Genomic DNA, 23,381 nt, shown 5'->3' with positions numbered 1-23,381 from the left:
CTGGAAACTCCAGGGCAATGGAGTCACTTAAAGCGGCAGGGAGACTGTCCAGGAGCCCCAGAGGGGTGGACTTGGGTTTATTTTCTTTTCGGGGTCTCCTCCTGGATCTTAAGCGGAGACAGGGCCTGCACCCCCGTTGGGCTTCCTGCGAGCTGGAGCTACTCTCTGGGGTCAGGACCGGCCGGGGCCCGGGGAGGGTGGAGGTATCCATGGGAAAGGCGCGCGCGGTGGGGGTTTGAGCCCTCCCTGAACAAAGCCTGGGTGGGAGCGGCCTGTGTGTCCCCACCCCGCCTCCCCCAGCGCCTGCTGAGCCGCGACGACAGACGGCAAGCGAGGCGGAGCTAGCATGGCCGGGGCCGGGGCCGCTGCGCTGTCCCTTCTCCTGCAGCTCGGGGGCCTGGCGCTGGCCGTGGGCGCGGGCGCGGGAGGTGAGTCCAGGCTCAGGAGACTTGGGGTCCGGCCAGGTGCGCCCCTTGCCTCCTATCAGCCCGGCCTGAGGGGGCCGAGCGGGGCCGGGGGCTGCTTCTCTTAGCCCTGCCTGAGGTTCACGCGCCTCCCTGGCCAGCCCGGTCCTCCCCGTCGGGGGAGCGAGCAGGGTTGGGAAGACCGCGGCCAAAGCAGGGGGTTCAGAAGCGGGGGGTTCCTGCAGCCGGCGGCAGAAGAGAGCGCGGCTGCCCTGGCATCTGGGAGTCTGAAGTTAATTATTTGTCTTGACGAAGGAGGGGGAGAAAGCAGGCCCGCTGTGGAGGCTGACTTTGAATCTGTGTCTGGCCCTCCCTGGAGCGGGACAAGCGGGAATGGAGGGCTCGGTGCCGGCAAGGGGCCAGGGGAGGCTGAGAGGGGAGTACAGTTCCTTGGGGACCAGGCAGGTTTTTGCCACTCGGAGCTCTTTCTGCAGGTCTCTCCAGGCAAGGCTGGCCCTAGCTTCACCTAGGGGTCCCAGAGGATCCAGCTTCTCCCGGGCTCCTTCTGCCCGCCTGCTTAAGCAGAACTGGAAGAAGGGCCTGGGAGGAGGGGCCTCGGGCAGCAGGGTGAGGTCCCACGGGAGTCCAGATTGGGTAGAAGGTTTCAGATGCTGACACGCCCTTCGTGGCCGCCCTCTGTGTGCTTGGGAAGGACTGAGGCCGAGTGCCATTCCGGGTGACAGGATGCCCAGTACAGGGATGGAGATGGGAAAGGGTACCTGGGGTTTGGGGGCCAGCATCCGCCCAGCGTGCGGGGTCAGAGTTAGAATCCCTGATATGAGCGGGCAGTAGCGGGGCTGGAAAGGTGGGCGGTGCTTGTGATCCGTCCCAGCGGGACTTACTCCTGGGAGACTTCAGCTGTGTGATTCAGAAAGGTCGAGTGGAGAGAAGGAACGCAGATGGAGGCAGGGACAGGGCTTTGCCTTCTGAGTGGAGAAGGTGGTGAGAGGAGAAGCGGGGGGTGGATTAGGGGACAACTCAGACAACAAAATGGGGGAGCTGAGCCCCAGCTTTCTGGCTTAAGTAACTGGGTAAGTGGGATGGCATTAACCAAGCCAGGGAACTTGGGGCAAAGCAAGTTTAATTTTAACCTAGAATCCCCTCCGCCTTTGATGGTGACAGTGAGTGACATTGTTCCCCTATCTCACAGGCCTAGTGTCTGTGAGAAACCTTTTTAAGCCACTCCAGGCCTGGCCTCACTAATGAGCTGCCATGGTGGGAAAGACCCAGCCCTCTCCCTCCTCCTCTCTCTGTTCCTGTTGCATCCCGCTCCAGACCCTCCACTTCCCTGCGGATCCCTGCCTGGAGGAGGGACCCATGTCTGCCTCCTCCCCTCCTGCCTTTACTTTCTTGGCTGCAGGAGAAGGATCGAAGTGAAAAGGTGAAAGTGACCATCCCCAACCCCAGGCCAGAGCTCAGAGGTGCCCCGTCCCCCTTTCCTAGACATAGTGTCTTCTAGAATCAGGGACAGGCTGCCTTCACTGGATCTGTTGTGTTCAAAGCTAGTGGAGACCTTGCCAGCACCTTTCTCAAACCCTTCAGGAAATGCAGCCAAGTCCCACTTTTGGAGCCCACCACACCCAATGTGGGGGCCCCCAGGACCCCCTGTCACAAACCTGGAAAACTGTGCTCAGGGTTGAGAGCAGGAGCAGGGGCAGCAGTTGTCCTTCCCTCAGTACATTCTCCAAAAGCGATGGCCTTTCTGACAGGTGTAGACAGAGAGTCAGGGGATAGGAGCTGCTCCTGTTCTCCCTGAAAAGACTCCCAGCCAGACCCCAGGCCCCTGAAAGCAACTCCACCTGGCGCATGTCTGTGGCCCTCCCCTGAGTTTCAGCCTGTGCTGGCTTCCAGGCCCTCCCAGCATGACGTGTCAGCTTCCCAACCATCCCTGGCCAAGCTGCTGGCCCAAGAGAGGCGGGATGATCCTGACATGCTCACCGTGGCTGGGGACATCAGCCGGGGCAGGCTGCAGGGACGCCCTGCTCTAGAGACTGCTCTGTGTCCCCTGGTGGGTCGGGGGGCCTGTGGCTCAACAAGCGGGAGAAGCTGGTCTGGGCCACATTTGTCCACTCAGAACTTCCTTCCCCTTCTTCCATGCCCTCGCCTCCAGCTTTCACTCCCCAACCCTCACAGACCACATCTCCTTCCCTGGATGGTGGGTGGGCAAGTGGACAGGGCGGGGTGCACAGGATGACCCCCTTCCCCTGTGGGTCAGAAGACAGAACCCAGGAAATGTGGCCAGGCCAGCCCCTCACCCTCAGGCCCACATGGGATCCTTGTGCCCTTCAGGTGGGACTGTCCCCAAGGAGCCCCCTGGGCAGCAGACACCTGTCCACTCCTCAGCCCCTGCTGGGGCCCCCCAGGAGCAGTGGCTCCCCCTGCGAGAGTGGCTGGGGCGACTGGAGGCTGCAGTGGTGGAACTCAGAGAGCAGGTACCATGGAGACAGGGCTGGTTTGCATTGAATGGGGAGGGCTTCTCATAGTGGGAAGGAGGGAAGAAGTTAGCCTTGGGGGGATGTTCCTAAAATAGAACTTTTTTTCATTGCACATGGAAAGGAAAGGCTCTTATCTGAACAATTTCCTTCCTTCTTTTCTTTTCTCCTTCCTTCCTTCCTTCCTTCCTTCCTTCCTTCCTTCCTCCCTTCCTCCCTCCCTCCCTCCCTTCCTTCCTTCCTTCCTTCTTTCCTTCCTTTCTTCCTCTCTCTCTTTCCCTTTCTTTCCTTCCTTCCTTCCTTCCTTCCTTCCTCTTTCTTTTTTGTGAGATGGAGTCGCCATCTGTCACCCAGGCTGGAGTGCAGTGGCACGATCTCAGCTCCCTGCAACTTCTGCCTCCTGGGTCCTAGTGATTTTTGTGCTTCAGCCTCCTGAGTAGTTGGGACTACAAGTGTGCACCACCATGCCACCTAATTTTTGTATTTTTAGTAGAGATAGAATTTCACCATGTTGGCCAGGCTGGTCTCAAACTCCTGGCCTCAGGTGATCTGCCTGCCTCAACCTCCGCAAGTGCTGGGATTATAGGCGTGAGCCACCATGCCCGGCCTGAACAATTCTTTTTTTTTTTTTTTTTTTTTTTGAGACAGAGTCTCGCTCTGTCACCCAGGCTGGAGTGCAGTGGCCGGATCTCAGCTCACTGCAAGCTCCGCCTCTCGGGTTCACGCCATTCTCCTGCCTCAGCCTCCCGAGTAGCTGGGACTACAGGCGCCCGCCACCTCGCCCAGCTAGTTTTTTGTATTTTTTAGTAGAGACAGGGTTTCAGCATGTTAGCCAGGATGGTCTCGATCTCCTGAGCTTGTGATCCACCTGTCTCGGCCTCCCAAAGTGCTGGGATTACAGGCTTGAGCCACCGCGCCCGGCCAGCATCAATTCTTAACATTTATTCTTTCATACAAATGAAGACCCTCCAGGTTATTTGTTTTGTCAGTTCATGTTTCATGCTGTTCCATGTATTTGGGAAATGCTATGGAATGTGTTCTATATAAGGCATCATCAAGAAATATTTTGGATGGGTAAAGATGTCTTTAATTCTTGGGGCAAGGGTTGGGTCCCCATTTTGTCCAAAGAAGAGAATGGAGCTCATGCTCCTCTGAGAACGGGGATCATTTGAGCTGGATGCTGACTGAGGGGGACCCATCTCTGCTCTGGAATTGGCAAACTTCTTTCTCATCCTGCCTCATTTTCACACCCCTCATCTCTGCTGGAGATGGTGGGGACACTGAGCCAGTGCCTGCTATTCCGTCTCCTTCCTGCAGAATAAGGACCTGCAGATGAGGGTGAGGCAGCTGGAGTCCTGTGAGTGCCGCCCTGCATCTCCCCAGTGCTGGGGGCTGGGGCGTGCCTGGCCCGAGGGGGCGCGCTGGGAGCCTGACCCCTGCACAGCCTGCGTCTGCCAGGATGGGACCGCTCACTGTGGCCCCCAAGCCCACCTGCCCCATTGCGGGGGTAAGTGCCACCCTATCCACCCACCGGGGCCACCTAACGGCCTGCAGATGGCATGGGGTGCTTGAGTGACACAGCTGTCTCCTCAGGCTGCAGCCAGAATGGACAGACCTACGGCAACGGGGAGACCTTCTCCCCAGATGCCTGCACCACCTGCCGCTGTCTGGTGAGCTCCCAGGACCCACGTGGGATGTCCCTCACCTTTCTGCCTCTCCTCAGCTACCTGTCACTACAATGTGGCACTCCAGATGTCACATAATGGGCTCTGCCTGCCACTCCCACACATTGCCACAGTGGCTTTCAGTTGATTCTAAGTAGGAAAAGGAGCTCAACACCCATGGACACTGGGGGGCCCTCGAGCCACTCAATTCAGACCTGGCCAACAGTGGTGTGGAGGGCAGAGAATGTATTAGGTTGGTGCAAAAGTAATTGCGGTTTTTGACATGACTTTTAATGTCCAAAAAACTGCAATTACTTTTGCACCAACTTAATAGTTGCTTGTCCTCCTATGTCACCTCCCACTCTTCCACTGCCCATCTTCTACCTCGGAACCCCCTCTCCTGCCTGTTCTCACTCACCAGGCTCTACATCCACCTTCCCCCAGTCTTTCCTTCCTCTTTCCTCCACTGAGAAAGTCTTCGGTCTTCTTCCTAGGATCTCCCCTCTCTGGGGAATTTGCTGGCACCTGGAACAGATGGTTTCCCAGGGTTAAGAGCATTAGGAGACAATGGGACTGGGGGCGGAATGTCTCTTTTCTGCCTGTACAGAGAGGGTAGCCCACATCCACAGAGCCAACTCATCCTCTTGCCCCTCTGACATGTCCCAGCCTGGGCTGAGGTTTTGTTTCCAGAGGCCCTGCCCTCTGGGGTTCTGAGGCCTGTGCAACCACCTCAGTCTGCTCCCACAGGAAGGGACCATCACCTGCACCCCGAAGCCATGCCCAAGAGGACCCTGCCCTAAGCCAGGAGCGTGCTGCCCACACTGTGAGCCAGGTCAGCCATGTGCCAGCCTCAGCTCCACCTCCTTCATGCCTTCTGTGGCCCACAGCCACAACCTGCCACCTGAGGGTCAACGAGTCTGGGACATGCCCAGGGGTGCCTGCCCACTCACTCTGACGGTGGCCAGGGGAGTGCAGAACCCATGCACAAGTCAGCAAATACTGGCTCTGGCCTGGGACTGAGCCAGAGACCCTAGGGAAACAGGCAGAAAATCTTTTCCCTGCCCTCAGGGAGCCTCCAATCTAGTTGAAAGATAAGCTCATAGCCAAGCTACCACAAGATGTAAGACCCAATGAGCAGATTAAGAGGAGGTATAGAAGACTGCAGTGTGTGCTTTGCCAGAGGAGGGTACAGGAGGCAGCAGAAGCCCATCCAGGCTGGGCAGTCAGGGGACTTTTCCAGACAATGGGTCCTTTGAGCTGGGTCTTCATGGGAAAGTGGGTTTCCACCTGAAGGAGAGGGAGTATGTGAGGGTCCTCTGTGCACAAGGACAGGGTGAAGAGAGGTGGGTTGCAGGAGGCTATGTGGGAAGGCCATGGGAACAGGTTGCTGGAAGCCTTGCAATTAGGACTTTCTTCTATGGGCAGTGGGGGGCACTGACGGCTGAAGCAGCATGTGGCATTGTCAAGGGGGCGCTTGAGGAATATTCACCTGGTGGGGGCTGGATGCAGACGGAGGCCTCAGGGCTGTGACAGCAATTGTCTAGGTATGGAGCCAGGGATCCAGTGGGCTGGAGAAAGGGGGGGGTGTTTCTAAAGGACGGGCAGGAGCCTGTGACTGGCTGGGTGCCCTGGAATAGTGGAGGCTGAGCTTGGGACACTAGGATAGCCGTGGTGCCAGGGACATGAAGCGAGCTGGGAGGAAGAGGAAGTCATGGCTATGCAGGGGGGTGTTACTGGCTCATAAGGGGATAGGGTTGCCAGATTTAGCAAATGAAAGTCTAGAATGCTTTGTTAAATCTGAATTTCAATAAACAGCATGTCAGTTTTTAGTATAGGTATATCCTATTCAATATTTGGGATATTCTTATACTAAAAATGACGTTTTATTAATCTGAAATTCAAATTTTACTGGGCATCCTGTGTTTTGCCTGGCAGCCCCACCAAGAGAGGAGTCTCAGCTGGTAGTAAGAAAGGTGGGACAGCGACTCAGACCAGTTGGGTCTGGAAATGCAGCCTGGGGTGTTGGCTGTAGAAGAGGACTAAAATTTTGAGGATTTATGAATCTCAAAGAAGAGACACACAAAGAAAAGACACACACACACTCTCTCTCTTGGGGGCATGTGGTGCCTCAGGGCCACTGCTAGCCTATATAATGTCTTTGGTGAAATTTTAAAAGGCATCCTTTCCTCAAGACACTACTTCCATCTGTTGTAAAATAATGGAACCGTGCCGATGATGTGCCTGTCTGACACTTTACTGCCATCTGCTGGAAAGGTGTAGTAAATATTAAAATCGCTGATGTCTGTCACGTGAATGGTGCCCCTTTAATGTGGCACCCAGTCCTTTGGGTCTCTTACTTGTGGGCCAGGGCCTGGTTATCTAGGCTGCCCTGGGGCCACGGGGCTGGGGAAGCATGGCATCCAGAGCCCTGTGTCATCTGCGCCTGCCAGGTAAAGGAATCAGCCACCACTCATATCCCTGCTGCTGGGCAGACTGCCGGCCTGGCCATGCCAAGCCCAAATATGGGGGCTAGGCAGGGCTGCTACTGCCGCTGCCCAGGCATCAGGGCTGAAGCCTGCTAAGCATGAAGAGTAAGCCAGCTCTGGCAATGGAGAGGGACGGAGCAGGAAGGGACGAGGAGGGAGAGCGGAATAGAGAGAAAGAGGGAGGATGGTGTGGGGAGGGAGGGCTGGCTCAGTATCTGCCCTGCAGGCAGGGGCCGTGCAGTGCCAAGGGTTCTCATGTTCAGACCTCAACTGCTTGGAGAGCTGCACCCTACCTGGGGAGTGCTGTCCCATCTGCCAGCCCGGTGACCTCCTGCCCTGTCCTACCCTGCCCTGCCATCCCTTCAACCCCAAGGGTCCAGTACCTACTTGGGGTCATGCCTTCCCTCAAGTGATGTCCACTCACCCTGCTCCCTGGTGACCCACTTGTCATCCTGCCAACCTTCGCAGGCTGTGAGTATGAGGGGCAGCTTTATGAGGAGGGGAGCACCTTCCTATCCAGTTCCAACCCTTGTCTGCAGTGCACCTGCCTGGTGAGTCCACCTGTCCCCTCAGCCTAGGCCCTGCTCCTCCCTGGATACCTGCCCTGCCACTCCTCCAGCCTCCTCACATGCCTCGCAAGAGCTGGAGCCAGCTAGGCTCTCCCTCCATCTCTGCCCTGTGTCCCCCTTCTCTGAGGGTGCCCAACGCCCGCCCACCCTGTCCTCTGCGGGAACCAGACCAGAAGCCTCACAGCTACTGGTGCATTACAGAGGAGCCGAGCTCGCTGCATGCCCCTGAAGTGCCCGCCCAGCCCCTGCCCAGAGCCAGTCCTGAGGCCTGGGCATTGCTGCCCGACCTGCCAAGGTGAGAGCCCCTGGCCCCTCCCTGGTAGGGCCACAAGTAGGCTATCGTGCCATTTCTTGAATTCCAGAACCCACCTTGCTGGCCTCCGGTGGGTTTGGTCCATGGGGGAGCTGGAATGCCTGAGCTCAAATTCTGCCATTGCCACTTAGTGTTTGTGTGACTCTCTACCGCAATTTTCCCATGTGTAAGGTGCAGATAACGATATTCCATACCTCCTTGTGCTGCTTAATAAGTGCTTGCTTTCTACTTTGTGCTCCCCAATCATTAGACATGGGGTCAGCCCTCAGGGATGACCACTAGAGTGTGACACTGAGTCAAACACTAATGCAAAATCCTGTACCGGTCAAGGGCAGGAATAGAAGCAGGCACCAGCCACTGTGCGAATTCAGAGGAAGGAGACCCTATCCAGCCTGGGCACAGGAGGGAAAGCGTCCTGGAGGCAGCTGGTCCCCAGGTGGCCCTTAAGGATAGAGAGCAGTTAGCTTGGTGAAGGGCTGACGAAGGCAGTGAATCTCCCAGGAAGTGGGGAGAAATCAAGCACAGGTGTGGTCCTGATACTCAGGGTGGGTGTGTGATGTTGGCTGAGAAGGTGAGAGAGGTGACGAGGGGCCGGAGATAGGTGGGGCACGTGGGTGTGGCCATGCTCTGTCCAGGGAAGACCAGAAAGGGCGGGCTAAGGAGTTGAGGCCTCACCCTGCCTGGGGCACTGGGAGCCACTGGGGAATCCAGGCAGAGATCTGACCCCATCTAGTCTTGGCTCAGGAGAGAGTCCTCAGACGGCATGTGGACGAGGACGGCGGGCAGGCTGAGGCTGGGGTCTAGGCCAGCTCCCACCAGACCTCCCTCTGCTCACCCCCTCAACCCTAGGCTGCACAGAAGGTGGCTCTCACTGGGAACACGGCCAAGAGTGGACCACACCGGGGGACCCCTGCCGAATCTGCCAGTGCCTGGTGAGTCCTGAGGCTGCTCCTGGTCTGTCGCCTTCCCTGCCCTCAGGCCCACTGTATTCTTTCCCTCATTCCATGGAATACTTCGCAGAGGCGTTGAGAGGGGACCCAGTGGAGAAGACCTAGGCACTGTCTGCTGGGGGCTGGGCAGAGCTCATCTGTGTGCTCAGCTCTGGGCCCAACAGGGGCTCAGCCCAGGTTAGTGAATGAACTCAAGGCACTCACAGGCTGGAGGAGGAGACTGGGCAGGATATGGCAGGCAGCAAAAGCTCCAGGGCGGGAGAATCACAGTTTGACTTGAGACATCTAGAACTGTGCTGTCCAATTTACAGCCACTACTACATGTGGCTATCCAGCCCTTGACATGTGGCCGGGTCCAAAATGAGATGTGCCATAAGTGTAAAATATATGCCGGATTTCAAGACTTACTATGAAATAGAGGAAAGTAAAATAGTAATCTATTATATGTTGATTACATGTTGAAATAACAGTTTGGATATATTGGGTCAAATGAAATACATTTTTAAAACTTAATTTCATCTGTTTTGTCTTCATGGTGGGGGCAGTGTTTACTTAGGCCTCAAAGGGTAAGTAGGGTTTGAGCAGGGAAAATGAGGGGAAGTACCCCAGATATAAGGAATAGCCTGGGGGAGGTAGGAACACGTAAGCCGTGATGGCCAGGTGGGCACCTGAGGAGGACTGTGTTTCATGGGAGCTTCCTGACAGCCTGGTAAGTACTAAGGACTCTGTGCGAAGGCTACAGGGCACCCAACCCCAATGCAACTGTTACAGGAAAGGGGTCCCAATCCAGACCCCAAAAGAGGATTCTTGAAACTTGCGCAAGAAAGAATTCAGGGCAAGTCCACAGAGTAAGGTGAAAGCAAGTTTATTAAGAAAGTAGAGGAATAAAAGAACGGCTACTCCATAGACAGAGCAGCCCTGAGGGCTGCTGGTTGCCCATTTTTATGGTTATTTCTTGATGATATGCTAAACAAGAAGGGATTATTCATGCCTCCCCTTTTTAGACCATATAGGGTAACTTCCTGACATTGCCATGGCATTTGTAAACTATCATGGCGCTGGTGGGAGTACAGCAGTGAGGACGACCAGAAGTCACTCTCGTCGCCATCTTGGTTTTGGTGGGTTTTGGTTGACTTCTTTACTACAACCTGTCTTATCAGCAAGGTCTTTATGAACTATATTTTGTGCCGACCTCCTACCTCATCCTGTGACTTAGAATGCCTAACCATCTGTGAATGCAGCTCAGTTGGTCTCAGCCTCATTTTACCCAGCTCCTATTTAAGATGGAGTTGCTCTGGCTCAAATGCCTCTGGCATTTTCCCCCTCCCTTTTATAAGAGAACCCTTAATCCTAAGGGGTGCAAAGGGACAAAGATCCATCTGTAATTTCTTCAGGCTGAATAGGGGCAATGACATTCCTGCCTAACTATTAGGGTCTCTCTCTCTTGTGTTCAGGGTAGAGAGGTGCTTAATCAGAAAGGATCAGTATGGCAAGGGCCATTCATAACTCCGAGTTCTGACAAAAGTTGATATCTGGAAGATTAATAAATGTTTAATTTAATAAAATGTTGAGTAAGCTTATCCTTATTCCTACCCAAAGAGTACAACAGAAACATATTCCACAAAAGTAAAGCAAAATCAGTGAAATTATCTCAAGTAAACTAAATTAGAGGGCTTTCCATGAACTGGGCAACTGTTGGAACCAAGCTGATATGGGATTGCTAGATGATTCCAGTACATGCCTAGAATTAGAATATTGACTCCAGATTTTTACATAACCCATCCTTTTTGTTTCTTTTCTGCAGCAGCCAGCGATCTCTGGTTGGGTCACAGCAGTCAGTCTAAATTGCAAAAACAAACTTAAAAACAACTGTCAAGACTAGAGTTTAATAACAAGTATACCATAGTTCTTGAAATATAATATTTCTCTCTCTGCAGTTTCCCATTTTTACTAAAGACTAATCATGGTAACACTGATTTACCTTATTATATTTGGCCTGATTATTTGTATAAAGTGCGGCAAGAATAATTATTTTTTATATAAGCTCTTTGAAATTGGCTTTGATGGAACTCTGTTCCATAAAGAATCTCAGATTTTTTTGAGCCAAAACTTGCCATGGATTTGTACCCTCAAATACCTATGAGTTGAGTAAATTCCTCTCCTCTTGAGGTTCCAAGATAACTTGGGGCTCCTGGACCTGTTAGGAAGTGACATTCTTTACTTACCACAGGTCAGAAACCCTGTACAGGCACTGTGTAGGCAAGGCATGAGGCCAGTTTCCCCAAGGGGCGTTTATGGGCTCTACAACTCAAATTTGATTCCTTAAGGGAAAGTATGCCATTCCAGTCAAAGCCTTGGTAAAATAGCCAGTTTCTCCAATTGTGTCCTGTTACAAAAGAAAACAGATTTTTGTTGCACACATGCAAATAGCCATTTTGCCATAAATTAAGAATACTCACAAATAGTTTCCAAATTCTGGATAAATTAGGTAGAGAGAAATAAACATGCTCCAAATTTTGTTCACAGGAGTATACTTTACTCAATTGCCAAAAGCTGTAAATAGCTAAAAAAAAAAAAAAAAAAAAACAGGTTTTTTTTTTACTATGAAAAACGAAACAAAGGATCAGCAATGTTTTGAACAAAAAGTCAAATAGATTATGTCAGAGTCCATGCAGTTAACTTGTTTGATATTTCTGAACATTTCAGCTCTCTATGAGAGTTCTGAAAGTTTTTTCATCTATTCTGATATCACAGTCTCCAAAGTTATCAGAAAGCCTGCATCTAAGTGCACCTGTTGAAGTTCTATAGTTGATTATAAAACCATCTTTTAAAGAGGGTTAAAACAAGATAACAATTGTTTGTGGATGGTAAAAAGTTTTAGGACAGCCACTATAAAAGCTACAATTGATAAGAAAATTTGGTTACTCTTGTGGCATATAATAAAAAGAAAATTTTGTTACTCTTATGGCATACAATAATTTCACATAACAATTATAATTATTAATAACATACACTGTCATATCAGCATTATAGGAGTTTCTTATAATTTTGGAACATACACCAATAACACATTTATATAAACACAGCCGTAAGAAAACCAAATACCATTTCATATTTGACAATACTTCCTATATGACTTTTATATCAAATAAGCCAAATGTCACTGTTGCATGGGTGCATTATCGCTGTCAAACCCAATTCTTAATAAAACCTTATAGACAAATATTTCTTAATCAGTTTGACTATAAGGTAAGATTTTCATAAATGTTTTATAACCCTTTACAAATTTTTGTTAAAGAGCAGGTTACAAGCAGGTTTTGCTTTAAGAAAAACCTGTTGCACTTTTATTTTATTTTATTTTTTTTTTTTTTGAGACGGAGTCTCGCTCTGTCACCCAGGCTGGAGTGCAGTGGCCGGATCTCAGCTCACTGCAAGCTCCGTCTCCCGGGTTCACGCCATTCTCCTGCCTCAGCCTCCCGAGCAGCTGGGACTGCAGGCGCCCGCCATCTCGCCCGGCTAGTTTTTTGTATTTTAGTAGAGACGGGGTTTCACCGTGTTAGCCAGGATAGTCTCGATCTCCTGACCTCGTGATCCGCCCGTCTCGGCCTCCCAAAGTGCTGGGATTACAGGCTTGAGCCACCGCGCCCGGCCCACTTTTATTCCAATGCTCAATTTACAGAAAAACTGGATAATACCCCTTTAACTTTAACCAATATGTTCACACATAATTTATTTTACAAGATTAATTTTTCACAAACCTTCCACAACTTGCTCAAACCTTCAGCTTTATTCTGTCTAACTTAAAACCATCTTTTAACCTTCTAAACTTAGGCAATAAATCCATATTCCCATGACTTTTTATAATCCTTTACCAAAAGTACGTTCTACTTTTCTTACATGCCTTGCATGTAAAACTATTTTTTCAGTAGTCTCAATCACATGTTACAATGGTAACCCTTAGCAACTTTTACTTTTGGTGAAAACCTTGGTAAATTCAGGATTTTAACTATGTACTAGGTGTGGAACCTAGCCTAGGACACACCAGGCAGAAGTGCAGATAAGGTATGACTTTTTCCAGCATAGCTAGGGGATGTGGCAAACTCCACATGTCCCAGGCCTTACCTAACTGTACAGTAGGCAAGTTGTATAGTTAAGAGTCATAGTGTGGCTGGGTGCTGTGGCTTACACCTGTAATCCCTGCACTTTGGGAGGCCACAGTGGGCAGATCACTTGAGGTCAGTGGTTTGAGACCAGCCTGGGCAACATAGTGAAACCCCATCTCTACTAAAAATACAAAAATTAGCTGGGCATGCTGGTGCATGCCTATAATTCCACCTACCCAGGAAGCTGAGGCAGGAGACTGGCTTGAGCCCAGGAGGTGGAGGTTGCAGTGAGCCAAGATCGCACCATTGCACTCTAGCCTGGGTGACAGAGTGAGACTGTCTCAAAAAAAAAAAAAAAAAAAAAGAAAGAAAAAAAAGAGTCATAGCGGCATTTTATGGAACTTTTAGGAGGCCTAACACCCTTTAAATTGTACAACATTTATTGCATAAATTCCCTTTCACGAATTCTTTCATAACTTACGCAGATGATGTACAATATGCTTGGAACTTTCTAACTTGTCTTAAACATTCCTCTCTTTAAACAACCAGTCATTTTACTTCAGGACACGAGTTTACCATACAAGATCCTTTCTTATATAAAATCTATTTGCTTTATAACCTTTTTTGCATAACTAGGAGACATGGCTAATTCCACATGTCCCCAGGCCTTATCTAGAATCTAAAGCTCCAAAATAAATTGGATAATTTTCAAAAGTCAAAGAAGCAGTTTATGACCTTAAAGCATTTAGCAAACCTAATATCTGACCTGCATAATTTAGACCAAAGGTTTACATTTTTGAAGATATTTTTATTTTATCAATAATCTTTAAAACTGTGCTTATTTCCCAAAGATTATTTAAGTCACATGAACTAAAAGGCATTAGACTTTTTACTTTTCTGACAAAATATTTAAGCTCTTATTATTATTAAACCAATTAGTTAAAGCTCTTTTCTATACAAACATCTCACACACCACACATATAAATACACAGACAAAAGAAGATAAAGGGCTTATCCTCTAAGTTGTGAACTGAACCCTGAACCCAAGTCACCATTGTGATGGCAGAGACCAAGAGAGAGTACTGCCATGTGGTTACAAGGTCAAGCTCCCAAAGACATACGAGACAAGAGGGAAACCTTATCCAGTTTTTTTTCAGGGACCTGCAGCAAAGTTTGTAACTGACCAGTTTGCTGGGTTGTCTTGAAAAGCAGGCTTACAGGTGTCTTAAGCCTGTGTTCTATACTAAGGTCTTTTTCTTCATGACAGAACAATACAGAAAGACACACAAAGCACACCAGATTCACTAGAGCTTAAGACTAGCTCACACATTCTTTTTTTCCATTAATCAAAACTTTACACAGGAAATAAATGGTGATTTTTACCATTCATTCAACCAACTTGCAGTGGAGGGCACTGGGGGAAGCATTGCCTGAGGCAGAGTGGGAAAGGCGAAGTGCTCAGGGAGGCCAGAGAAAGACCCACCTGTTGCTCAAAAGTTTGGGTGGCCGCATATCAGTAGTGAAGGAATTTTTTTTTTTTTTTTTTTTTGAGATGGAGTCTTGCTCTGTCGCCAGGCTGGAGTGAAATGGCATGATCTCAGCTCACTACAACTTCTGCCTCCTGGTTTCAAGTGATTCTCCTGCCTCAGCCTCCCGAGTAGCTGGTAGCTGGGACTACAGGCATGTGCCACCACGCCCAGCTAATTTTTTTTTTTTTTTGGTCAGATGGAGTCTCGTATTGTCCGTCGGGCTGGAGTGCAGTGGCATGATCATGGCTCACTGCAACCTCTGCCTCCCGGCTTTAAGGGATTCTCCTGCCTCAGCCTCCCAAGTAGCTGGGATTACAGGCGCCTGCCACCACGCCCAGCTAATTTTTTGCATTTTTAGTAGAGATGGAGTTCCACTATGTTGGCCAGGCTGGTCTCAATCTCCTGACCTCATGATCCTCCCACTTCAGCCTCCCAAAGTGCTGGAATTACAGGCATGAGCCACCGCGCCTGGCCAATTTCTGTATTTTTAGTAGAGACAGAGTTTCACCACGTTGGCCAGGATGGTCTCAATCTCTTGACCTCATGATCTGCCCTCCTTGGCCTCCCAAAGTGCTGGGATTACAGGCATGAGCCACCGCGCCCGGCCACGAAGGGATCTTTTTCGGCAGTCCTATCAGCTCTTAAGTTTTCCCTTTTAGGGAGGAAAAAGCTCCCAATGTCCCATGATCCTGTACTTGCCTAATCCTGTCACCCACAGCTGTCAGCTGTGAGTACAAGACAGATGAATCCCAAGAGAATAGCAGTTAACATCCCGTAGTGCCAAACCCATTCTTAACTGGGAGAGACTTTACCCAGAGGGGCCTCTAATCGTCTAAATCTTCGAAGGGACTCTAACCCTCCTGAGTTGGGCCTCTATCCCAAGGCCCATCAAGTGTCCATGCCTTTTATTAAGAGAGGCCTCTAACTCCCCTAAGTGGGGCCTCTGACCCAATCCCATTCTTTCCCTGGGTATATGCACCCCACTGGTGCAGCCTATTTAGAAGGTCGGGGGATTTCTTCAGTATTGTCCCTTCCATGGCTCACCAGAAAGATGTTACCAGACCCCATCACTTACCAAAATTAGCCTGTGGGTCGGGGGTAACCGCACTATCATCCCTTCAGTGGTCGCCAGAAAGATGTTACAGGAAAGGGGTCCTGATCCAGACCCCGAGAGAGGGTTCTTGGATCTTGCACAAGAAAAAAGTCAGGGCAAGTCTATAGAGCAAAGTGAAAGCAAGTTTATTAGGAAAGTAAAGGAGTAAAAGAATGGCTACTCCATAGACAGAGCAGCCCTGAGGGCTGCTGGTTGCCCATTTTTATGGTTATTTCTTGATGATATGCTTAGCAAGGGGTGGATTATTCATGATGCCCCCTTCTAGACCTTATAGGGTAACTTCCTGCCGTTGCCATGGCATTTGTAAACTGTCATGGCGCCGACGGGAGTGTAGCAGTGAGGACGACCAAAGGTCACTCCCATTGCCATCTTGGTTTGGGTGGGTTTTGGCTGCAATGTGTTTTATCAGCAAGGTCTTTATGATCTGTAGTTTGTGCCGTCCTCTATGTCATCCTGTGACTTAGAATGCCTAACTATCTGGGGATGCAGCCCAGTAGGTCTCAGCCTCATTTCACCTAGCCCCTATTCAAGATGGAGTTGCTGTGGTTCAAACACCTCTGACACAACCATGTCCTCCCTCTCCCCACCCACGAGAAGTCATTGGCTGCTCAGACCCTGACGGAGCTGGAGGCAGTGGGCCCAGGGATGTGGGTGTGAATTCAAGGCATGGGGTCTTTTGGAGTCAGGCCTTTGGGAGTGGCAGCAGTCACCATGCTAAGTACCAGCTTCTAGAGGTAGACGCCACACCAGATCCCTTGTTTCCTTCGATCCCACAACAAGCCTATGAGAACAGGACTATTATTGTCCATTTTTTTCAGATGAGTAAACTGAGTCACAGAGAGCTTAAGTGACGTGCCAGTTTATGTATCCGTATGAGTTTCTTGGGCTGCTGTAACAAAATGCCACTTACTGGGTGTCTTGAACAATGTAAATATATTCTCTCACAGTTCTAGAGGCCAGAAGTGTGAGATCAAGGTGTGGGAGGGTTCGTTCCTTCTGGGACTATGAGGAGGAATCTGCTTCAGCCTCTCTCCTCACTTCTGGTGGTTCGCTGGTGATCACTGGCATTCCTTGGCTTCTGCAGCACCTGAACCTCTGCCTTCTCTTTTCCATACCGTTCTCCCTGTGTGTGTCTGTGTGTAAATTTCCCCTTTTTAGAGGGATACTGCCTGGCACAGTGACTCACGCCTGTAAACCCAGCACTTTGGAAGACCAAGGCATGTGGATCACCTGAGGCCAGGAGTTTGAGACCAGCCTGGCCAACATGGTGAAACCCCGTCTGTGCTAAAAGTATAAAAAATTAGCAGGGCGTGGGGGTGTGTGCCTGTAATCCCAGCTACCTGGGAGGCTGAGGCAGGAGAATCGCTTGAACCCAGGAGGTAGAGGTTGCAGTGAGCTGAGATCACACCATTGCATTGCATCCTGGGCAACAAGAGTGAAACTCTTTCTCAATTTACAATCTGCAAACCTGCAACTTGTTTTATCAGCAAGGTCTTTTTTACCATCTCAAAAAAAAAAAAAAAAAAGATACTAGTTATATTGGATTAGGAACCCACCCTGATCCAGTATGACCTCATCTTAACTAATTACATCTGCAATGACCCTGTTTCCAAATAATGTAACAGGCTGAGGTGCTGGGGGTGAGGAGTTCAACATATGGATTTGGGGGCGGGGCCACACAATTCAATCCATAACAACATCTAATAAGTGGATAGCAGGGATTCTAATGCTATTTCCTCCTTTCAGTTGAGCCCTGACAGCCCCTTCCCCTATTCATTCTCCCCTCCAGGAGGGTCACATCCAGTGCCGCCAGCGAGAATGTGCCAGCCTGTGTCCGTACCCAGCCCGGCCCCTCCCAGGCACCTGCTGCCCTGTGTGTGATGGTGAGTCGGTGGGTAGGGCAGGGACCTGCCACGGGGGTCAACCTGGAGAAAGCTGATGGGTGGCCCTGCTCGGGAGCCCATGGAGGCCAGGAGAGGGCAGGGAGGGGCCCCAGAGGAACATCTAAGGTCCCACTTCCCAACAGGCTGTTTCCTAAACGGGCGGGAGCACCGCAGCGGGGAGCCCGTGGGCTCAGGGGACCCCTGCTCGTACTGCCACTGCGCTGTGAGTGTGGCTGCCTGGCAGGGAGGGCCTGGCTCCTGGGCCTGCCTCTGGTGTCCTGACCAGGCCCTGTTGGCAGAACGGGAGTGTCCAGTGTGAGCCTCTGCCCTGCCCGCCAGTGCCCTGCAGACACCCAGGCAAGATCCCTGGGCAGTGCTGCCCTGTCTGCGATGGTGAGTGGGGGCCAGAGTCACTGCGGGAGGGGTAGGCCTTGGCCACAGAGCGGCTCCAGGTGTGGGGGATTTGCTTCTCTTGGACCTAAGCCCCTGTTACCCTGTTCCCGAAGTGCGTCCTCACCACACCTTCTCATGACAAACTGGCACCATGCTGGGGCCTGCGCTTCTGTAGCATAGCTGTGGGGGGCGGGGGGCTGCTGGCAGAGCACCCCGGAGAACTCTGCTGGGTCTTATTTGTCTGGGTGGGGGTTGGACGCCTTGGGGTGATGTGAAGCTTTCCGTCTGCTTCCAGTCCTATTACCCCATGCCCCTGTCATCCCATCCAGGCTGTGAGTACCAGGGACACCAGTATCAGAGCCAGGAGACCTTCAGACTCCAAGAGCGGGGCCTCTGTGTCCGCTGCTCCTGCCAGGTAGGCGGTTCCTCCGCTCACACCCAGATCTGCCTCATTCCTTCAGGGTGTCTCACCTGCTTCCCTCCTAGGCTGGCGAGGTCTCCTGTGAGGAGCAGGAGTGCCCAGTCACTCCCTGTGCCCTGTCTGCCTCTGGTCGCCAGCTCTGCCCAGGTGTGTGTGAGAAGGGGAGGAGCAGCTGCTACGGGCGCTGCCTCCGAGGGCTAATGGAGGGTGCTCCTTCCCTGGATGGCGTACGGGTTGCGACATCCACTAGCCATTCTACAGTGTCAGTGGGGATGGTGACACTGGGGTTCCTGTGTCCCGGGAAGGACAGGGATGGGTGGGAGGTGTGCAGGCTGCCATGTGATAGCCCCCTTACTACAGCCTGTGTGCTGGATGGAGAGGAGTTTGCTGAGGGAGTCCAGTGGGAGCCTGATGGTCGGCCCTGCACCACCTGCGTCTGTCAAGATGGGGTACCCAAGTGCGGGGCTGCGCTCTGCCCCCCAACCCCCTGCCAGCACCCCACCCAGCCCCCTGGTGAGTGCCTGGGCTGATCCTGGCTTTCTTCCCCTGCATTACCCAGCTCACCCTGACCAGCCTGCCCCACCCAGGTGCCTGCTGCCCTAGCTGTGACAGCTGCACCTACCATGGCCAAGTGTATGCCAATGGGCAGAACTTCACGGACGCAGACAGCCCTTGCCATGTCTGCCGCTGCCAGGTAGCTGCCCAGCCTTGCTGCTGCCCTGCTGAGCCCCTCCTGGGCATGCCCCCATTGCTCTATCCCCTACTGTCTCCCAGGATGGAACTGTGACATGCTCCTTGGTTGACTGCCCTCTCACGACCTGTGCCAGGCCCCAGAGTGGACCGGGCCAGTGTTGCCCCAGGTGCCCAGGTATGTGGGCACTCACTGTGCCTGAGGGGATCAGGGCCCCAGAGGCTGCTGTCCCACAGCCCCATGGACCCAACAGATACCTTAGAAAGCAATGGCCTTCTGAATTGTTTCAGTCCTGTTTCAGAGCTTAGAACTCTCTGGAACTCACGGGGTGTGGATGGGTGGGAGGGAGAGTAGAGATTTGTTTATTCCTGCCTGTACCTACACCACCCCCCACCTTTCCATGCTGCATTTCCTCTCTTAGTAACTACTGTCCCCTACCACCACTCTAGAGCCCCCACCCCCTACCCCCCAGGTAAGCCCATGTATCTACCTGGATAACACAGGTTCATGAGCAGACACTTGAGTCTGCCACATAGGAGGCGGGGTGCTGGGATGCATGGGACATGTCCCTGCCCGCATAGAGAGTCTGTGTGAGGGCATGTGTCAAACACAGGTACACACGTGTGTAAGCACTCCCCTTCTTCCCCTCAGAGACACACATCTGCCTGCAGGTGAATGATCCCCAATGCGCATGCACACACACGTGTGTGCGCAGAACGATACACACGCCTGCACACATGTGTACATGGCCACTTCCTCCTCTTCCCTATCGAGTCAGCTTCCAAGTGAGCACTTGGGCAGCGGCTCCGGACTCCAGGGCTGGAGGGGCTGTCAGGCTTTGCCCTCATACCTGCCCCCACTGTCCACCGCCTAGACTGCATCCTGGAAGAAGTGGTGTTTGTGGATGGTGAGAGCTTCTCCCACCCCCGAGACCCCTGCCAGGAGTGCCGATGCCAGGAAGGCCATGCCCGCTGCCAGCCTCGCGCCTGCCTCAGGGCCCCCTGTGCCCACCCGCTACCTGGGACCTGCTGCCCGAACGACTGCAGCGGTGAGCTGGGCGGGTCGGGGCGATCTTCTGGGATGACTTGGCCCTGGGAAGGCAGCACGCCCTGGGGGAGTCATCGTCTCCCAGGCTATAGCCGCTCCCTCCCACAGGCTGTGCCTTTGGCGGGAAAGAGTACCCCAGCGGAGCGGACTTCCCCCACCCCTCTGACCCCTGCCGTCTGTGTCGCTGTCTGGTGAGTCTGCATCTGGATGGGAGGAACCCAGGGGAGTGGAGGCGGAACTTGCGGAGGCCAGGAGAGGCCCGCCCAGGTGGGAGGGGTGGGACCTGGTGGCAACTGGATGGGAGGGGTCTCCTCGGCCTCCCCCAGCTAACCCACCGACCCGTGGCGCGTCTGTCGGTCCGTAGAGCGGCAACGTGCAGTGCCTGACCCGCCGCTGCTCGCCGCTGCCCTGTCCAGAGCCTGTCCTGCTGCCGGGAGGCTGCTGCCCGCAGTGCCCGGGTAGGGGCCGCATCCCTCGGCTGCTCTTCCCCCGAGGTCCCCTCGGAGGCCTGTTCCTGGGCCCCTTTGACGCGCGCTCTCGCCGCAGCCACCCCAGCCCCCGCCGGCTGCCCACGGCCCGGCGCGGCCCCCGCCCGCCACCAGGAGTACTTCTTCTCCCCGCCCGGAGATCCCTGCCGCCGCTGCCTCTGCCTCGACGGCTCCGTGTCCTGCCATCGGCTGCCTTGCCCGCCCGCGCCCTGCGCGCACCCGCGCCAGGGTCCTTGCTGCCCCTCCTGCGACGGTAACGCCCTGGCGGCGCCCCTCCAGGCCACCAGCGTCCTGCAGCCGCGCCCCGGCCCGCCCCGCCCCGGAGCGCCCTGCCCAGTCCCCCTCCTCCAGGCCCGCTCCGCCCATCTCGTTAGGAATGTAGTGTCCGGTCAGCAAGGCCTGGGAGCCAGCCCGCACGGCCCCCGGCCCCCACGACCCCCAGTCCCTGCCCTTCTCCCCAGGCTGCCTGTACCAGGGGAAGGAGTTTGCCAGCGGGGAGCGCTTCCCATCGACCACTGCCGCCTGCCACCTCTGCCTTTGCTGGGAGGGCAGCGTGAGCTGCGAGCCCAAGGCATGTGCCCCTGCACTGTGCCCTTTCCCTGCCAGGGGCGACTGCTGCCCTGACTGTGATGGTGAGGGTCAGGGCATAGGGAACTGCGGGGGTGGGATGGGGGGACCAGAGGGCTGGGTCAGCATAATCTTTACTGCCCTAGGGTGGATCTAAACGATTTATTACAGTAAGAAAAAGCCCTGAGGCCAGGAGCCTAGCTTGAGCCTGTGACCCCAACAATTTGGGAGGCTGAGGCAGGAGGATCGCTTGAGCCCAGAAGCTCAAGACCACCTTGGCAACAGAGAGAGATCTTGTCTCTACACAAAAAATTTTAAATCAGTTGTTTGCGGTGGCTCTTCTACTACTTGGGAGGCTGAGGTGGGAGGATTGCCTAGGAGTTTGAGGCCACAGCGAGCCATGTTTCCACCACTGCACTCCAGGCTGGGTGACAGAGTGAGACCTTGTCTAAAAAAAAAAAAAAGAAAAAGAAAAAAGAAAGCCTGAGACTAAAGCCTGGATCTTCTCCTGCCTCTGTTGCTATTTGGTGTGTGGTCTTAGGCAAGTTACAAAACCTCTGGGCCTAAATTTGGCTCTTGTAAAAAGACCCAGTCCCCCAGTCCTCCTGTCTTCCCTCACTCTTGTGCAATCTTGGCAATTTTGGCCAGTCGCCCTCCACCAACTGTAATTTTGTTTACTACTTGCCTTCCGATAACCTCACTTATTAATTTAAATTGATTTAGAAAGGAGTTTTATATCATACTGTAAGTGGAAAAGTAGACTTGCCAGGACCACATTACCATAAAAATGAATACAATTAAAATTATCATGTTGTTAAATCCTAGTCAGATACTTTTGCCCACCAAGGCTTTGAGCCTGAAATTCACCCTCTCTTTTTTAAAAAGGGAGGTGAGCAAATGGCAGAGGTGCCAAGGGCAGGCTGCCACCACCCTGGGACCTCACCCCCTCCTGGATTCATCAGTGGGCTTGGAAGAGCGTGGGAAAGGTGCTACCTTGGGTTCGCACCACCTGAGTCAGCTGGGGCTACTCCCAGCTCTCCGGTCTGGAAAACTGGTGCCTCTGGCAGTGGCCTGCTGAGTATTTAACCCTGGGGCAGCAGATTGCTTGTGGGTGTTTTTCTACAAGTTAAACAGGAAGGTTTTTTGCAGGACAAAGGGGAGAAAGTTTGCCCTTTGGCCAATCCAAACCCCGCGTCCCTCATGACTGCTTTGCTCCCTGGGCTTGGACTGTGACCCTCACCCCCTACTCTAGATCGTTGAGATCTTGGACGCATAACAGGCCCAAGCTCAGAGCCTACGACTGCTGTGCTCTCATCCCTTTATGTCCCTCCCCTCGGCCTCTCTGTCTCTTCTCTGAAAGGCTGTGAGTACCTGGGGGAGTCCTACCTGAGTAACCAGGAGTTCCTAGATCCCCGAGAACCCTGCAACCTGTGTACGTGCCTTGGAGGCTTCGTGACCTGCGGCCGCCGGCCCTGTGAACCTCCGGGCTGCAGCCACCCACTCATCCCCTCTGGGCACTGCTGCCCGACCTGCCAGGGTAGGGCCACACCTGCCCTTCCATTCCCCCTGCTGGGGTTCCCAGGTGCCTCTCTCACCAATTCCGCTTTCTTCCCAGCCCTCCCACTGCCTGTCCCTCCACCATACTTTCCTCTCACCCTCCGACTCCCTCACCTTTGATAGAGGTCCCGGGCAGGGCTGTGTGTTTGTGTGTATGTGTGGCTCTGTGTATGTGTGGCTGTGTGTGTGTGTTTGTGTGTGTCTGTATGTGTGTGTGCGTCTGGCTGTGAGTGTGGCTCTGTGAGTGTGGCTCTGTGTGTGTGTGGCTCTGTGTGTATGTGTGTGGCCATGTGTGGCTGTGAGTGTGGCTGTGTGTGTGTCTCTATGTGTGTGTGGCTGTGTGTGTGTGTATGTAGGTGTCACTGTGTGTGTGTATGTGTGTATCTGTGTGTGGCTGTGTATGTGTTGCCCTGTGTGTTTGGGTGTGCGTGTATGTGTGTGTGTGTGTGTTGCTCTGTGGGGGTGTATCTGTGTATGTGTGTGTGTTGCTCTGTGTGTGTGATCGTGTCAGTATGTGTGTCTGTGTATATGTATGTGTGTGGCTGTATGTGTGTCCGTGTGTGTATCTGTGTGTGTCTGTGTGTGTATTTGTGTATGTGTGACTGTGTGTATATGTGTGTTTGTGTGGCTGTGTATGTGTGTGGCCCTGTGTGTGTATGGCTGTAGCTGTGTATGTGGGGGTGTGTGTGTGTGTGTATGTGTGGGGGGGG

The 23,381-nt window shown here is 52.7% G+C and overlaps 1 protein-coding gene across 1 annotated transcript in view; it reads left to right on the top strand.

Annotated features, from left to right (window-relative positions):
- The first annotated feature begins 185 nt into the window (after window positions 1-185).
- Window positions 186-23,381, top strand: part of KCP (kielin cysteine rich BMP regulator) — a 34,631-nt gene continuing 11,435 nt past the window's right edge. The window contains exons 1-22 of the mRNA XM_023223432.2: window positions 186-428; window positions 2,754-2,896; window positions 4,214-4,403; window positions 4,490-4,566; window positions 5,308-5,392; window positions 7,515-7,597; window positions 7,817-7,910; window positions 8,778-8,860; window positions 17,414-17,507; window positions 17,651-17,730; window positions 17,807-17,900; window positions 18,230-18,315; window positions 18,387-18,468; window positions 18,682-18,834; window positions 18,909-19,015; window positions 19,096-19,189; window positions 19,887-20,060; window positions 20,168-20,250; window positions 20,424-20,517; window positions 20,606-20,800; window positions 21,009-21,179; window positions 22,475-22,651. Coding sequence (XP_023079200.2) covers window positions 347-428; window positions 2,754-2,896; window positions 4,214-4,403; window positions 4,490-4,566; window positions 5,308-5,392; window positions 7,515-7,597; window positions 7,817-7,910; window positions 8,778-8,860; window positions 17,414-17,507; window positions 17,651-17,730; window positions 17,807-17,900; window positions 18,230-18,315; window positions 18,387-18,468; window positions 18,682-18,834; window positions 18,909-19,015; window positions 19,096-19,189; window positions 19,887-20,060; window positions 20,168-20,250; window positions 20,424-20,517; window positions 20,606-20,800; window positions 21,009-21,179; window positions 22,475-22,651 — 2,521 coding nt within the window. The 5' untranslated portion in view covers window positions 186-346. The remainder of the gene's footprint in view (window positions 429-2,753; window positions 2,897-4,213; window positions 4,404-4,489; window positions 4,567-5,307; window positions 5,393-7,514; window positions 7,598-7,816; window positions 7,911-8,777; window positions 8,861-17,413; window positions 17,508-17,650; window positions 17,731-17,806; window positions 17,901-18,229; window positions 18,316-18,386; window positions 18,469-18,681; window positions 18,835-18,908; window positions 19,016-19,095; window positions 19,190-19,886; window positions 20,061-20,167; window positions 20,251-20,423; window positions 20,518-20,605; window positions 20,801-21,008; window positions 21,180-22,474; window positions 22,652-23,381) is intronic.

The sequence above is a fragment of the Piliocolobus tephrosceles genome, chromosome 8 (genome assembly GCF_002776525.5).
Source record: "Piliocolobus tephrosceles isolate RC106 chromosome 8, ASM277652v3, whole genome shotgun sequence".
NCBI classification, from domain to species: domain Eukaryota; kingdom Metazoa; phylum Chordata; class Mammalia; order Primates; family Cercopithecidae; genus Piliocolobus; species Piliocolobus tephrosceles.
The sequence above is the reverse complement of the archived record's forward strand: the minus strand, read 5'-3'. Positions and strand labels throughout refer to the sequence as shown.